This window comes from Podarcis vaucheri (assembly GCF_965113315.1).
Source record: "Podarcis vaucheri genome assembly, chromosome: 1".
NCBI lineage: Eukaryota > Metazoa > Chordata > Lepidosauria > Squamata > Lacertidae > Podarcis > Podarcis vaucheri.
The window spans coordinates 133,953,706-133,968,904 of record NC_138759.1 but is presented as its reverse complement, the minus strand read 5'-3'; the positions used below and the strand labels follow the sequence as shown (position 1 = coordinate 133,968,904).

Sequence of the window (15,199 nt, the reverse complement as noted above, 5' to 3'; positions counted from 1 at the left end):
CTTCATGAGTAGTTGATTTGTCCCATTGATATGATTTGTCCCATTGAAATACTGGCAACTGAGATTTATGAGGACAGGTAAGCATATAGTTTCAATGGGTTATGGGCAGATCAAACTTTCTCTGGATTTTAGCTTAACTTCAGTATCAACTTTTTTACCATTTTAGCTTAACTTCAGTATAAACTTCAGTATAAACTTTTTTACTATTTATGTCTATACAAATGTCTGCATATATAGTAATCAGATAATGAATAAAAGATGGCACCAGAATTCATTTTTTATATTTACGGATTAATGTAATGGTACTGTTGACATTATGATACAAATAGCTATATTTGTTCTGTATTAGCAAAAGACACACCAGGGTTTATATTTTTACAATGTTATGGAGCAGAAACCAAAGAAAGAACATTTAACACCCCCACACTCCTATTTAGGAAGAAAGCACTCAAGTATTTGAAGTTCTACTACGGTGTTTGTTGCCTGAAAGGTAATGGGCAATAAAAATGAGTCTGAATTCTCTCTTTTCTTTTCTGGTTCCCCTTTGGGTTTGGGTTTTTATTTAGATTTGTTTATTTATCTTTGATAAAAAATATATTGGATATTTAATATTAACCTTTGTGTATTTTCTTTCCAACTTAATATTAACCTTTATGTATTTTCTTTCAAACTTTAATAAAATCTAGTGGGGGAAAAGAGTCTGAAATACACTTATGAAGACAGCTTTTTATTACTTAAAGTATTATGTTGTATTATGTTTCCTGAGCCAGTATTCTTCAAATAAAGGCAGTAATTAATAATTCACAGAAACTTAAAACTCTTATATATTCATCTAACATTGTATTCTATTATTACTATTATCCACAACAACAAGTGTTATCTTTAAAGGCAGCAATGAAAACAGCCTTTCCTTGTTTATTTATTTGCATAAAATCAATGTAATTAATGGAGATATTAGAAAAATATGAAATTGGCTCTTAAACAGTCTGTTCAGATGACAAAATCAAAGAGACCTGTACAAATGGTGAATGGGGAGGGGGTAGTGTTGAACTTACAGGGCACCTTCCTTATGCTTTGCTAACTATACTTGGGGTATTTGTGAATTACAATGTTTATCTGGAGAAAGAACTCTGATACCGCAACCCCAAATCTGCTCACAAGCACCAGTCTGGGGGTAGGCAAGTATTGCTCCCAACTGAAGTGATTCACTTAATGTATACAGTATGTATATAGTATGCACACAATGTATATAGTAAGCACACACAAACACAGGCAAAGAAGGACCTCGCTTGCATCCTTCAGGGTAAACACTAGCTAGCTAGAACCGGGCAAGAGGAATCTCTCTCTTGCAGGACTAGTTAACTAGTTACACCACTCTGAGCTTCTTGGAGAAGGAAGGATCATATACAGATCCAGTGCTCTTTAAGCATTAGCTCCCATTTAAGACTGCAGCCAATGAGAGCAGTGCAGAGGTACTTTCAAAAGATAAACATTGGGTTAGATATCTTTCACATACTTTTTTAAGGCCTGCATGCATACTGAAACAGCTTACCTTGAGGAGTCTGGAGAGGGTTTTGCACGTCCCTGGGTATTTTCTTCCCACACGCTATTTGCTAACTCGTTCCCAATGGAGGACATTACTTTGATGAGTTCAATAGGCCAATCATCCAAGTCAAGTGAGCGCACACGGGACACGTGTGTGCCAAGGTTTCGGTGTATCCCTGAGCATTCAATACACATGAGTGCTCCCAGATTTAAGCTTGCCCAGTCAGGATCTATAGGAAAAGAAAACAAAGCAACACAATGAATATACATTCTAAGAGCTTTTCCCACTTATGGCAAGGTTACCAGTAATCAACTCTTATTTGAAGTTTTAACAGAACCCCTGAGTGACACATGATGCTGAAGAGTCTGGACCCCATATCTAATTCTTAGCCAATTAAGGGAACTTTTAGCTCATGGTTCTTGGGGAATAAAATCTTAAGAATTATTACAGCAAATGTTTTTCTACCAACACAAGCATGGTACAGGTTAGAAGCAAGTAATTTAAAGATGATGTTTTTACATATAAAGGTACAAGTGCAACCTATTTAGCTATCATGGGGTAAATATGGTGGCAAAATGGAGAAGATGACAGGAAATAAGATGATTATACAACTCAGGACAAAGAGATAGCAACCAAAGAGCAGCTCTAAAAGTCCAAGATAAAAACCAAGCCCACTAAAACAGGTGTGGGGAGACTTTGGCCCCTAAGAAGCTGAATTACCACTTCCACCAGCCCCTACAAGCATGGCCAGGGCCACTGTGGTCCAGTGATATCTGGTTCCTCACATCTGTACTACCATGTACTACTAAATGCAGCTACTCTCCTAATAATCACTGTCATCATTTGCAAATTCATTATTTCATATTTAACACATGCCAGTATGATGAGAAAAGATGAACAAGGCACTCCACCCAACAGCTAAAAAGAAACCATTTTGATTTGTGCAATTTCAAGGAAGTATGTGCTGCTTTTGATTTTAGAGAAATCTTGGATTGCATTGAAAATGCAAAGCCTACTGACACCAGTTGAGGCATGGGAAAAGCACAATTAGCAGTGCTTATAATACTGAGTAGTATTTCAGATAGCCAGATGGTCCACATCAAGAGGAGTGATACGGCAGGAAGGTGGACTCTCCTTCCTTGGAGGTTTTTAAGCAGATCTGTCATGGATGCTTTAGCTGATATTTCTGCATTGGGGGGTTGGACTAGATGATCCTTGGGTCCCTTTTGCGAATCTATGATCCTTGGAAATTTGAAATTGACTCATGGTCTTGCTAGTAAACACTCACACCACACCTGGACTTGTTTAAATTGAAGCTTGTATCCAAGGTGGACTGTAACAGACATGCGATAGAATTCTTAACAATTGGCTTCCAAGTTTAAGCTGCAAAGGATGGTACTCTGCTGATCTCATAAACACGAGCAAGGAAGAATAATAACTAAACAATATATCCTTTCCTAGTGTATAAATCCATTCCTACAAAGCCTGCCCACACTCAAAAGGAAATTAGGGTCAAGCCTTTCCCACAATGACAATGATGTTCGAAGAAGTTAAGGGGACAAACATGACATTGGACCTCTCCCATGCGTGTCTGGCCTGTTTTACATACTAAAAAAAGACAGGTGTGTCCAATTTTAATGCAGGATGTGCATGGGGGAGCTGACCCCCTCACCTCTTCATTCCAGCTGCTCCAGGGGAAACCCTCATGCCCAGGCCATACCTCAGGCTAAAACTTAGATCCCATCACCTTCCACTCAGAAAACTGAGTTATCTGAAGGACCAACTAGGCCTGTATCAATTTAGCCGCAAAAGCACATAGCAAGTGCCAGATTAGCTTGGGAGGGGTCAAATCAGCTGAATTAAAAAGCAAGTGGCTGCCCATTGACTCCTGAGCCAGGCTCAAGGTTTTACATATACATATATTTGTGAATCTCATGCTAATATTAAGATAGGCATTGTATGTTTTCTAATATCACATGCTTTTTCCTTTTTGTCTGGAAAGAATGACTTTAAAATCCCCTAAAATTCATATTTCCCCTCTTATCTAGAGCATAACAGTAGCATGTTAAGTTGAAAAGGAATGCAAAACTGAAGAAAAAATCTCCCTCCTCAAAAGTGTTCCAGGTCAGTACTTACAAAAAAAAAAAAAAGAGGTCTTAATCTAACCAGCAGCATGTGTTAATTAGGATTTAATAGGAATACACCACACAAATCAAATTCCATAATGAACACTAACTAGTGAAAAGAACACTGAATACAATACCAAGAGGGCAAGAACTAGAACAGGTGTTCATGTAACACTGAAGCAAAGAGACTACAAGCTTTATAAAGCCCAGGATAATGTTCCTTGTGGAAAAAAGTACTCACTTTGTGCCCCACAGTCCACACAGCGAGAATTGCCTCTGATGTTTCTTATTGACTGAAGGGCCATGGCCTCATTCTGACTTGTCAGTCGGGACTGTGTATATTTAAAGAAACAGACATACAGGAAATAAGAACGCAAAGAAAAGACAGAGACAACATTTCTGTCAGCTGGTGAAAAAGAGAGTTCAGAAATGGGTTGAATGAACATGATCATGGAATTTGATGCTTTTGGTTAGCTTCTCAGAAGTTGATCCTTTAGCATCTTTAAGTACTGTAATTCTGTGTCTGGCAAGCACAGCTCACAGTTTTTATCCATGTTTCTGACAGCTCAAGCTTTTATTGAAACACTGGGGCATAGAGCGTGCAGGGCATCAGGAATCCAAAGGCGGCTGTCAGTGGAAAGCAAGCTCAGAACTGAAGTGTGCCATTAATACCACAGATGATCACAGAACAGTCCATTCTTATAAATTCTGTTAAATTAAATTAATTCCTGTACCAGTTTTATTTCATGGTTATTGATTGTTAGGAAGATTTGGGAACAGAAGCAATGGTGAACAGAGCATTCTACCATCAAAAGATCAGAATTGATCTTATGGCTTGCGTTACGGACCTCTCTCCACAGTGGCCTGCCAGTGACCTCTACTTTGACCCAGAAAGATAATCGCTATAGAAAGTGACTTTCAGTTTCTATACCAGCTGAGTCCTGAGCAAATTCAACTAGCTGTATCAGATCATGAACTTCCGGTTATAGATTTCAATGGAAGCTATAGAACACTTTATGTAAGCTGGTATCTAGATCTACCATTATCAGGGATGTGTCTTGGTGGTTTCCTCAATCTCTTTCTTTAGAAAGTTTAATTTTGCATAACTGTTCAAGTTAGCTTATTCTACATTATGAATGTAAAACATGTACGAGCCATTATGGAATGAAGGTACTACTATATTCCCCTTTTCAATTTAATCTATTTGTTGTTTAAAAGCCATAAGACTTAAAGTTTTATTTATACATTGAACATGTAATCATCCCTAATTACAGAGAAGAACCCCCCCCCACTAAACTTTCCTTAGCCAAGGTCAAAAGAACAAAAAATTGTGAACATGTATCTTGAAACGTAAGTCCCAATCCAGCTAAATTTAGTAATGACAAATCCCCATTGAAATGAAGAAATTAGTTGTGACCAACTTGTCCCACAACTTTCAAGAGGATTAAGTCATGACTAACTTTAGCTAGATCACAGTTGTAGACAAATGTTGAAATGGGAAATTGTACACAATACTATCCTGAAGAATTCCTGCAGTATTAAATATAAAGCACCGTACATTTTCTAGTCCTAGAGAAACACAACAGCTTCCATGAAAAATTGAAAAGTAACAAAGTAGAAAAAACTACTACTTTGCAGTACTGTACTCGAAATACTGAAAGCAAGATTTAGATCAATTTAAAAGCAGCAACTATTCATTCCAAATGAGTTATTTTAATGTGAAATTATATAGAAAACTGGAAAAGTAAAATAAATAAGTTACTATTAAAAATCTAAATGCAAAGCAAGGCAAAACATTCCAGACATAATAATGCTGCAGGAATTTCTCCTTTAAAACATTATAGAGGGTCTAAATGTTGATGACATATATTCTTTTCCTCTGATCAATGTTGTTTATCTTACCTTATTCTTGCTGCTCTCACATGACTGCAGGCTGGCCAGAATTTGACTCTCTATAGCTTGGACCCAAGCATCTCTTTCTTCATATGTTGTAGCTTCAAAGTGCCAAGTCTGACCAGTAAGAGACACAATGATAAATTCAAAGTTATCTTCTTGTTCTGAAAGAGAAAATGGAGGGAGAGAATGATGGGTTAAAACTTATATTTAAAAGAAATTAAATATAATATAATATATAATTATATTTAAAAGAAATTAAAACATGATTTTAAGAAAAGAACAGATGCAGCAGACAAAGGGTGCTCATAACTCTGTCCCTCATTTGGAAAATGAAAAGAGGGCCTGACCACAGCGCACCTGGACACACATCACAGGGAAATGCCACGAAAGCAGGGTGAGTTTTCTCTCCCCAAATTTTCTACTTTTCACTTGAAAAAAATAGGAGAAAGTCCTAAAAAGAATCTGAAAGAAATTTGGGGAGCAGATTTGGGATAAAAAATAAAAGATACAATTCAGCAAGTGTTATACGGCGGATGTCTCCTATTAAGATTATACAGTGGTGCCTCGTAAGACGAAAAGAATCCGTTCTGTGATTCTCTTCGTCTAGCGGTTTTTTTCGTTTTGCGAAGCAAGCCCATTGAAGGATTAGCGGATTAGCGCTATTAGCGGCTTTTAGTGGCTTATCTGCTGATCGGATCAGCTGATAAGTGGCTTAGCGCTATTAGCGGCTTTTAGCGGCTTATCTGCTGATCGGATCAGCTGATAAGTGGCTTAGCGCTATTAGCGCCTTATCTGATCGGATCAGCTGATAAGTGGCTTAGCGCTATTAGCGCCTTATCTGATCGGATCAGCTGATAAGCGGCTTAGCAGCTTAGAAAAAGGGGGGGAGGGTGGAAAAACCAGCAGGAACTCGCAAGATATTGTCGTCTTGCGAAGCAAGCCCATAGGAGATTCGTTTTGCGAAGCACCTCCAAAACAGAAAACTCTTTCGACTAGCAAGTTTTCCGTCTTGCAAGGCATTCGTCTTGCGGAACACCACTGTATAGGAGGGTAAAGGAGTCCATGATAAAAGTGGTACTAAGGTGGATCCCAGTGGAATTCCTGGTGGAATTGGCAAAAAGGAACACTGATTTTTCTAATGTGTGCTGGAGAGGATGTTAGGGTGTGGACACTTTTTTAAATGTGGTAGATCTGCCTAGTAGTGCAATACTGTGGGTAAAAATCCTTCAAAAAATCTCAATTGTCTGTCAAATTTTTACATTCAACCTGAATTCCACTCAACCAGAGGATATGTACCATGTAAGTCACAAAGCCCTAATATTGTTTGTTGGCTGAAGAATGAAATTGTTCATCACTGGAATCATTGACTTTAGACCAGAGCTTCCCAAACTTTTCAAGTTGGTGACACACTTTTTGGATATGCATCATTTTGTGACACAGTAATTTAGTTTTACTAGCAAACCAGAGGTTAAACTAACTCTTTCCAGCCCCAGGAGGAGCACGGGGAGTGTTTGTCTGACACACCTACACATTGCAGCCGACACACTAATGTGTCACAACACACAGCTTGGAAAGCTCTGCTTGAGACAGTTGGAGAAACAAAATTTCAAAATAATCAACTTCCCTTTTGGTCAGATCATCTGCCTAGATATGGAGTTTTGCTTTTGTTGCTGTTCTAATCTTTTTGCATTCTTTTATTCTAGAATCTTCTTCTCGGATGAATGTTCCTTTGTACTTATTTATGCTGGCTATCATAACCAGTTTTACATTCACTTAATCACTCGTTTGTATTTACCCCAAGCTTCTAAGTCCTATTTTATCTTCTCTTGTTATTTATTGGTAGGTTTATATTGAAAATGAACTTTCAACCTAAGTTTAAAAGATTAGGAAAGCAGAAAAAACTCCTGACATGTCTAGTTTGTCATAGTAACCAAAATTGATTTGTTGTAGGATGTTTATTTCTTCTATGATGATGGTTGTATATGTTTTGAAGCTCAACTTTAGCACATTCTCACCATTTCCACACAGTTGTTTTTTAAAGAGTTTTGAACTCATATCGAGTTAGTTCAGATAAATGTTAACAATTCAAGCATTCTAATCTCCTGCCCCTTCCCATATGATACAGTAAAAACAACAAAAGGCTCATTTTCTAACACTGTAATCTTTTCAATATTTCATGGATGAAAATAGTTTGAATGGATGGGATTAGGGGCAGAGTCTGGCAGCCCAGGGACTGGGAAAGTGGTAGGGACAACACAGTCCACACTTAAAACTATGCCGCAACTAGAAAGTGGAAACCAAAAGGGAATACAAGCAGCTGGCTCCAGATAACTCCTACTGGTAGTCAGAGAAGCAAGCGAACAAACACCCATATGCACTTTATTGCATTTATACAATTGAGAGGACTTTGGAGACCATGAAGGAGACCATGGTCAATGCTACCAAAAGCTGCTGAGAGGTCAAGGAGAATTAACAGGGACACATTTCCCCTGTCTCTTTGCTGACAGAGGTCATCATACAGGAGGATCAAAGCAGTTACTGTAACAAAACCAGACCTAAACCTTGATTTAAAAGGCTCTAGAAAATCTCTTTCTTCAAAAAGTGCCTGGATCTGGTTGACAACCACCTACTCAAGAACTCTGCCTAAGAAGGGAAGATTAACAAGTGGCCAGTAGTTACTTAGATTTTCTTAATCCAGAGAGGGTTTTCTTCTTCCTTCAAGCAGGCAGGGACCACCCCCTCTCACAAGAAGGCATTAATCACCTCCCTGGCCCAACCGGCTGTTTCCTCCCTGCCAGAGCGTGGGCAGGGGCAGTTGGGCCATTGCCTCAGGTGCAGATTTCTATGGGGCACACAAAGTGCTCCTTTCTCAGGTTTAAATTTGGCTGCCTGACCTCTTCACCTGCTGCTTGGGCTGGAGAGGGAGAGGATGGGTTTCAGGAAGGAGCGCAGTGACATAGCTAGCCGCTTGGGTGCCTGGTGCGGGGGCATGTCCTGCAGCCGGGGGCGGGGCGATCTGCCTGTGGGGGCGGGACAATGTGCCCATGGGGCGGGGGGAGCCTCTCCGACGCTTGGAGCCTCTCCGCCACCTCCCCCTGTAGGGCGGCTGAGGGAGAGGCAGTAGGCAGATGCAAGTCCCACACTGCTGTTTCAGGCAGCACGGAACCTGCAGGCGCCTACGCCACCACGTCACTCCTAAAAGGTTTCGTGAGCCCAATTTTTTTAAAAAACTCATTTTGTCCCACCGCCTCAGTGATGACACCCGGGGCAGACCGCACCCCCTTCATCCGCCACTGAAGCAGTGCTGAAGCGACTCTAGGGGAGCGGGCAATGGCAGGTAAGAGGTGGGGGCACCAGAATTTGATGTTGCACAGAGCGCCCCTCTACCAGGGAGACCTTATGGCTGCTGCACCCAGGAAGTGCCTGGTCACTCACCCGCATGGTCCAATAATGTGCACAATGGCCCTCCCCCCTCCCTTTGGCCTGTGGTGAAGGGCAAGGGCAAGGGCAAGGGAGGCTGTGACTGAAGCCATTAGTGTCCCTCAGCATCACGGATCCTTCTCTGCAAGCCCTCCTCCCTTGGGAGGTTCGGAGGTGGCGGTGCCCTGAGGGGTCCTTCTGTGAGACGGTTGCCCACTTGTGGCCTTCACCACATCCCTTCAGGTGCAGGAGAAAATGGCTCTCTCCTCCTGGGCTCATGAACAGCTCCAGCCTTTTAAAATGTGTGTGCGAGAGTGGGAGAGATTCTATAAAATGTCTACACCACTTGATTGCTAAAAAAGCTCAAAGCGGTTTACAAAAAGATCAAAAATATAAATAATGAATGGTTTAGTTCTGTGAATGGCAAGGGATGAGGTGCGGAGCATGTTGTAAAAATATGAGTGGTGCCCCTGAAAGCAAGGTGACTTTCAGTGGACATACCAACAGCCACATCAGTCTAGCTTTTCCCTGCCTATTCCTTCCCTTCCTTTGTCTATGGAACAACTGCCACTCCCCACAGGAGCATCTCTGATGAGGAGCGGGTTGCCAGAGGAGCACATGCGCAGTCAGTCACTTAAGCCAAGCCACCCAGGCAAAGTTCCAGCTGCCCCCCTTCCCCCCCATTACAGTATTTTTGTTTGCATGTGCAGGCTGCCTGGCTGTTATTCATAGTTGAGTTCTAGAGACACACAAAGGGTCAACAGCCCTGCAAGGTAGACCAATATTATTATTTCCCAGTTTGGGGTGGGAGTGGTTGGGTGAGTAGAAGAAGAAGAGCTTGGATTTGATATCCCACTTTATCTCTACACTAAGGAGTCTCAAAGCAGCTAACAATCTCCTTTCCCTTCCTCCCCCACAACAAACACTCTGTGAGGTGAGTGAGGCTGAGAGACTTCAGAGAAGTGTGACTAGCCCAAGGTCACCCAGCAGCTGCATGTGGAGGAGCGGGGACGTGAACCCGGTTCACCAGATTACGAGCCTACCGATCTTAACCACTACACCACACTGGCTCTCAGAGGTTGGATGGCCACCTGTCATGGATGCTTTAGTTGAGATTCCAGAGGTTGGTCAGGACTTTGACAGGAGCATGAGTCATATCATCAAGAAAATCCTCCAGAGCTATCTGGAAAGCCATTGGATCCATCAGGCTTGGAAGGTGGAGCATCCTAATAGTCCACCATCTCTACAGAGGGGAAAGCGTAATTCTCAACAGGAAGTGATCAGACCATGACAAGGGACTGAGATCAATATCCCCCACTTTCAGATCACCCTCTTCCTACCCAGCTGAGAAAATAAAGTCTAGAGTGCCACCTGCCACATGTGTTGGGCCAGCCCCATGGTCATCATAAGGTAAAGGTAAAGGTACCCCTGCCCGAAGGCCAGTCGTGTCCGACTCTAGGGTTGTGCGCTCATCTCACTCTAGAGGCCGGGAGCCGGCGCCGTCCAAGGGCACTTCCGGGCCACGTGGCCAGCGTGACGAAGCTGCTCTGGCGAGCCAGCACCAGCGCAGCACACGGAAACGCTGTTTACCTTCCCGCTATAAAGCGGTACCTATTTATCTACTTGCACTTAAGGGTGCTTTCGAACTGCTAGGTGGGCAGGAGCTGGGACCGAACGACGGGAGCTCACCCCGCCGTGGGGATTCAAACCGCCGACCATACGATCGGCAAGTCCTAGGCACTGCGATTTTACCCACAGCGCCACCCGCGTCATCATAGCACTCATGAAATCCTGAGCCACCTCAGAGCCAGTCACCTCAGCATGGATGTGGAAGTCCCCCAAAAACAGCAGTCTGGGAATCCTCAACACTGCCTCCCAAACCAGCTCTTTCAGCTCAGGCAGGGAGACTGCTGGGCAGTGAGGTGGGCGGTAAACTAGCAGAATCCCTGATCTGTCTCGATTGCCCAATGCCAAGAACACACATTCCAGATCCCCCCTTAGCTGGACAGAAAGCCTGGAAATAAAGAGAGGGAGAATCTCTATAGACCACAAGTCCCCTCCCTGACTTGAAAGTCTGGCCTAATGCTACACCAAGCACCCAGATGGGCACAGCTGGGTGAGACCAACTCTGCCCTGCTCACCCACCCAGGTCTCAATGATACATGCCAGATCAGTCTCCTCATCCATAATCAGATCATAGATGAGGGAGGTCCAATTCAGATCCACCTAGCATTCAGCAACAGCAGCAGCAGATCCAAGGGCTGACTGACAGGACAATTGCAATTCCCCATGTTGGAGGAGGAGTTGGCACATGTCACAGTCACTAACTGCCTGTGCTGTGTGCCCCTTACCCAGCCTGCCCCACCTCTCATGCCACACTTCCCCCTACTCTGAACCACTGCAATTGCCCCCCCCCCGGCTCTCCTCCCAGATACACCTCCCCTCCCTCAATAAAAATCACTACCAACAACAAACCCCACACAAAGTTAAAACAGTTGCCTGTGGTGCAGTCAGGAGATGTTGATTGGCTGCAGGTGAAGAGGCCACAAGACTACTGCTGCTCTCAGGAAAGGATCTCTAGATCATGGCTGCTTGATCATCATCTGTTCACTGATGAACACCTGCTTTGCATACAGAAGGGCACAGGCTCAATAGCTTTTTTCTTTAGTTTGGCCCGGTTAGCTGCAGCCTGTCAGTGTTGACAGCACTGAGTGAGATGGACCAATGGCATAAGGCAGCTTCCTATGTAGTCACCAGAGATAAGGAGTTAGGTAGCATTTTTGAATATCCATAGCAAGACATTTCTTACAGGGATTTGGCTACTACAGACTCTGAATGCAGTTCAGACATATCCTGAGGAAGTTATCTCTGTTCACAAAAGGTCTGATGGAAAGATGGTTATACTCTCAAAAGCTGGTTTCAGAACTAAATGGTTAACTTTTAAACCCAACAGTATTGCAGTTTGTGCAGTTTAAATCCCTGTGAGCCCAATCACAACATTTTATTAAACAGTTTCCTAAGTTTAACTGTTATGCATGGAAAGGTCCACTATAATAGTATTTTAGCACCATCAACCTGTCAAAATCAACTTGCCCAATTATCCCAAACTGCATTAACAACAGTGAATATTACTCTAATTGTGTCCAGTTTCTATGCAGACGAAGTCCCACGTGGCTAATTTTGTTATCTTCAGGGACAAGCAACTTGGCCATCAAACTGATTTCAAAAAGAATCCTACTCTTAACACAGATCCAGGTTGTTGCCATTCTTTATTTTATTTTTCCTCTAAAAGGTTAGTGGGCCAATTAATCATCACCCCTCCCCCCTGGGAATTTAGCATACAGAGGGTTAACGGGCAGGAAGTTTTCTATATTTGAAGGATAGCAGAAAGTAAACAACTACTTTGGGGGGATTTGGATATTAAACGGTGAAGGCACTCAAGAAAGCACTCAGTGGAGTTGTTTGCTCCAGTATAAATAAAAACTTAACAACTTTTATCTATCCAACTTATCATACTAGTTTTATTAATTGATTTCCAAAATGCAAATACCTATTTTTCAGAGGTTAATACGCTTTTGAATTATATATCTACTACGTAGAATTTGAGCACTGGACAACGCAAATGGTTTCTCCATGCCCTCACTAGGGCCAAAAGACTGATGTTGCTGCATTGGAAAGATAAATGTACGGCTCCGTTAATTCAATGGATTGAAGACCTGACTACTCTTGCCACCTATAAGCAGATTGCTTATAGAGGTAGACTTTGCATGGACAAGTATAATGAAATTTGGAACTCATTTATACAAAATACAGTATGTTTAAAATGGTAATTGTTAACTGCTAACAATATAGTGATATACTATATACTTTTTCTTCTATTTTTCTTCATTTTTAATAGCGCTTTTATGTAAATAATAATAATAATAATAATACAGTGGTGCCCCGCAAGACGAATGCCTCGCAAGACGGAAAACCCGCTAGACGAAAGGGTTTTCCGTTTTTGAGCTGCTTCGCAAGACTATTTTCCCTATGGGCTTGCTTTGCAAGACGAAAACGTCTTGCGAGTGTTCCGATTTTTTTCCGCTCCCCCCCTTTTCTAAGCCGCTAAGCGCCTTTTAGCCGCTAATCCGCTAAGCCTTTAATAGCCGCTAAACCGCTAATAGCGCTAATCGGGTTGCTTCGCAAGACGAAAAAACCGCTAGACGAAGAGACTCGCGGAACGGATTAATTTCGTCTTGCGAGGCACCACTGTAAAACACATTTCTCAAAGTAAAAAAAGAATTCATAAAAGAGCATATATTTGAGCTTTCAGAAGTCCAAATTAGTCATTAGTAACACTTGTGTATCATGGGAACTAGCAGAGAGATAAGAAACAGCTCTAACAGTCAGCATTCAGAAATGATAAGATAACTTGTATGAGTTTATTTTTATTTATTTTTTGTTAATAAAAAAAAAAGATTTGGTCAAGGAATATCCAAGGCCAGGGACATATTACAACTCTATGTGAATGTCTGCCTACAGCCTGTCTCAAGAGTCCTCTCCTCTCGTATCTTCATGTTCCTTGCTCCCTTCCCAAGCAACATCACAACACTCCTTGTCTATAAGCCTTAGGTGGGGTTCTCTCTGTCGCAAATTCCTCGCGGCACTTTCAGCAGAAACACTCAGAGTCCCAGGTTTCTTTTCAGTGCAGTCTTTTTAATGTGAGCTATATACAAGTATTTACAAAAACAGTCCATACAGATTACCTGCTCCTTAAGGCAAACGAATACTCTCCACCACACCACAGCACAACCACCACAATCACTGTTGAACAGGCTTTCCTTTTTAAAACAAGTGATAGCCAATCACAGTCCCGCTGAGTCACTCTGACCCAGCACTTCACAGAGTATTGCATCAGCCTGTTAAAGCCTGCAGACTTACTCAGTATCCTGCGAATCCCAACACTCCTCCTTAAGTCAAAGGCTTGAGACCTAATAATTCTCTTAAGTCTCAAAATTTAGGAGCATCCAAACATTTTGTATACAAATCCGCCACATTACATTTTGTGTTACAATGCTGTACCTTTAACACATTTCTTTCCAAAGCATTTTTCACATTTCCATATCTTATAGCAATATGTTTACTTTTGCTCTTAAAGTTCTGTTGGTTAGCAAGCTGTTGTGCAGCCATGTTGTCACTTAGCACAGTGATTGGCATTTCAGAAGGTATTCCAAGCTCTTTTGTTAGGCAAGCAAACCACTATATTTGTGACACACATTCGCTTATGGCTTAGTACTCTGCTTCACAAGTACTTGTGGCAACAAATGTTTGTTTCTGGGATTTCCACTGAACCAGAGCATTTCCAATATATATGGCATAGCCAGTGGTAGACTTTCCATTTTCTCTGTCCCCCCAGCTGGCATCAGCGTATGCATACACTTGCTGATCGTATCCTGTATCCAGCACCAGTTTGTAATCTTTTGTGCCTTTCAGATACCTTAGGATTCTTTTAAGTGCTACCCAATCTCTCTGAGCCGGGTCTGCACTTCTTTGGCTTAACATGTGCACTGCCAATGTTATGTCGGGTCTTGTCCAACAACTTAAATATAACAGAGAACCCAACAGAGAATGAAATGCTGTTGCATTCTCGCATTTTTGCCCTTCTGGTTCATTTTTGTACTGGGTAGTTATGGGAGTGTCAACCTCATTTGCCCTCTCCATTCCATATGTCTTCAGTAACTTTTCGATTTTTTCCTTCTGACTCAGAGAGTATACGCCCTCTGCATTTCTCTGAACCTCTACTCCTAAGTAATTCTGAATCTCTTCCAAATACTTTAGTTTGTATTTGTTACCTAGGCTGTTTATAAACCAAGACACTTGCTTTTGTGCAGTTGTTATTAGACAGATATCGTCAACATACAAAAGTAAATAACAAACACTTCCTTGCACCACTGCTGAATATAAACAGGAATCAACCAGGCTTTGTTTGAATCCCATCTTTTTCAAAGTTGTGTCTATGCATTCATGCATAGATGCACCTTGGTGTAAACCGTATAGTGCCGTTTGCAGCTTTAACACCATGCTGTCTTTTTCCAGCTCATAACCTGGTATTTGCTGTAAATAAACCTCAGCATCAATAGGAGCATTTAAATATGCTGAGGCAACATCAAAATGATTAACTTTTAACCCTCTCAGACTTGCCATTGCTAAAACTGATTTTACTGTTTCAGCC

The 15,199-nt window shown here is 41.9% G+C and overlaps 1 protein-coding gene across 7 annotated transcripts in view; it reads right to left on the bottom strand.

Moving 5' to 3' along the window:
• AGAP1 (ArfGAP with GTPase domain, ankyrin repeat and PH domain 1) overlaps positions 1 to 15,199 on the bottom strand; it is a 329,771-nt gene that overhangs the window by 41,574 nt on the left and 272,998 nt on the right. For all 7 annotated transcript variants that reach the window (XM_082228167.1, XM_082228168.1, XM_082228171.1 and 4 more), the window contains 3 exons: positions 5,575 to 5,729; positions 3,914 to 4,004; positions 1,553 to 1,775 (listed from right to left, as the gene is read on the bottom strand). In XM_082228167.1, the coding sequence (XP_082084293.1) occupies positions 1,553 to 1,775; positions 3,914 to 4,004; positions 5,575 to 5,729 (469 nt within the window). The remainder of the gene's footprint in view (positions 1 to 1,552; positions 1,776 to 3,913; positions 4,005 to 5,574; positions 5,730 to 15,199) is intronic.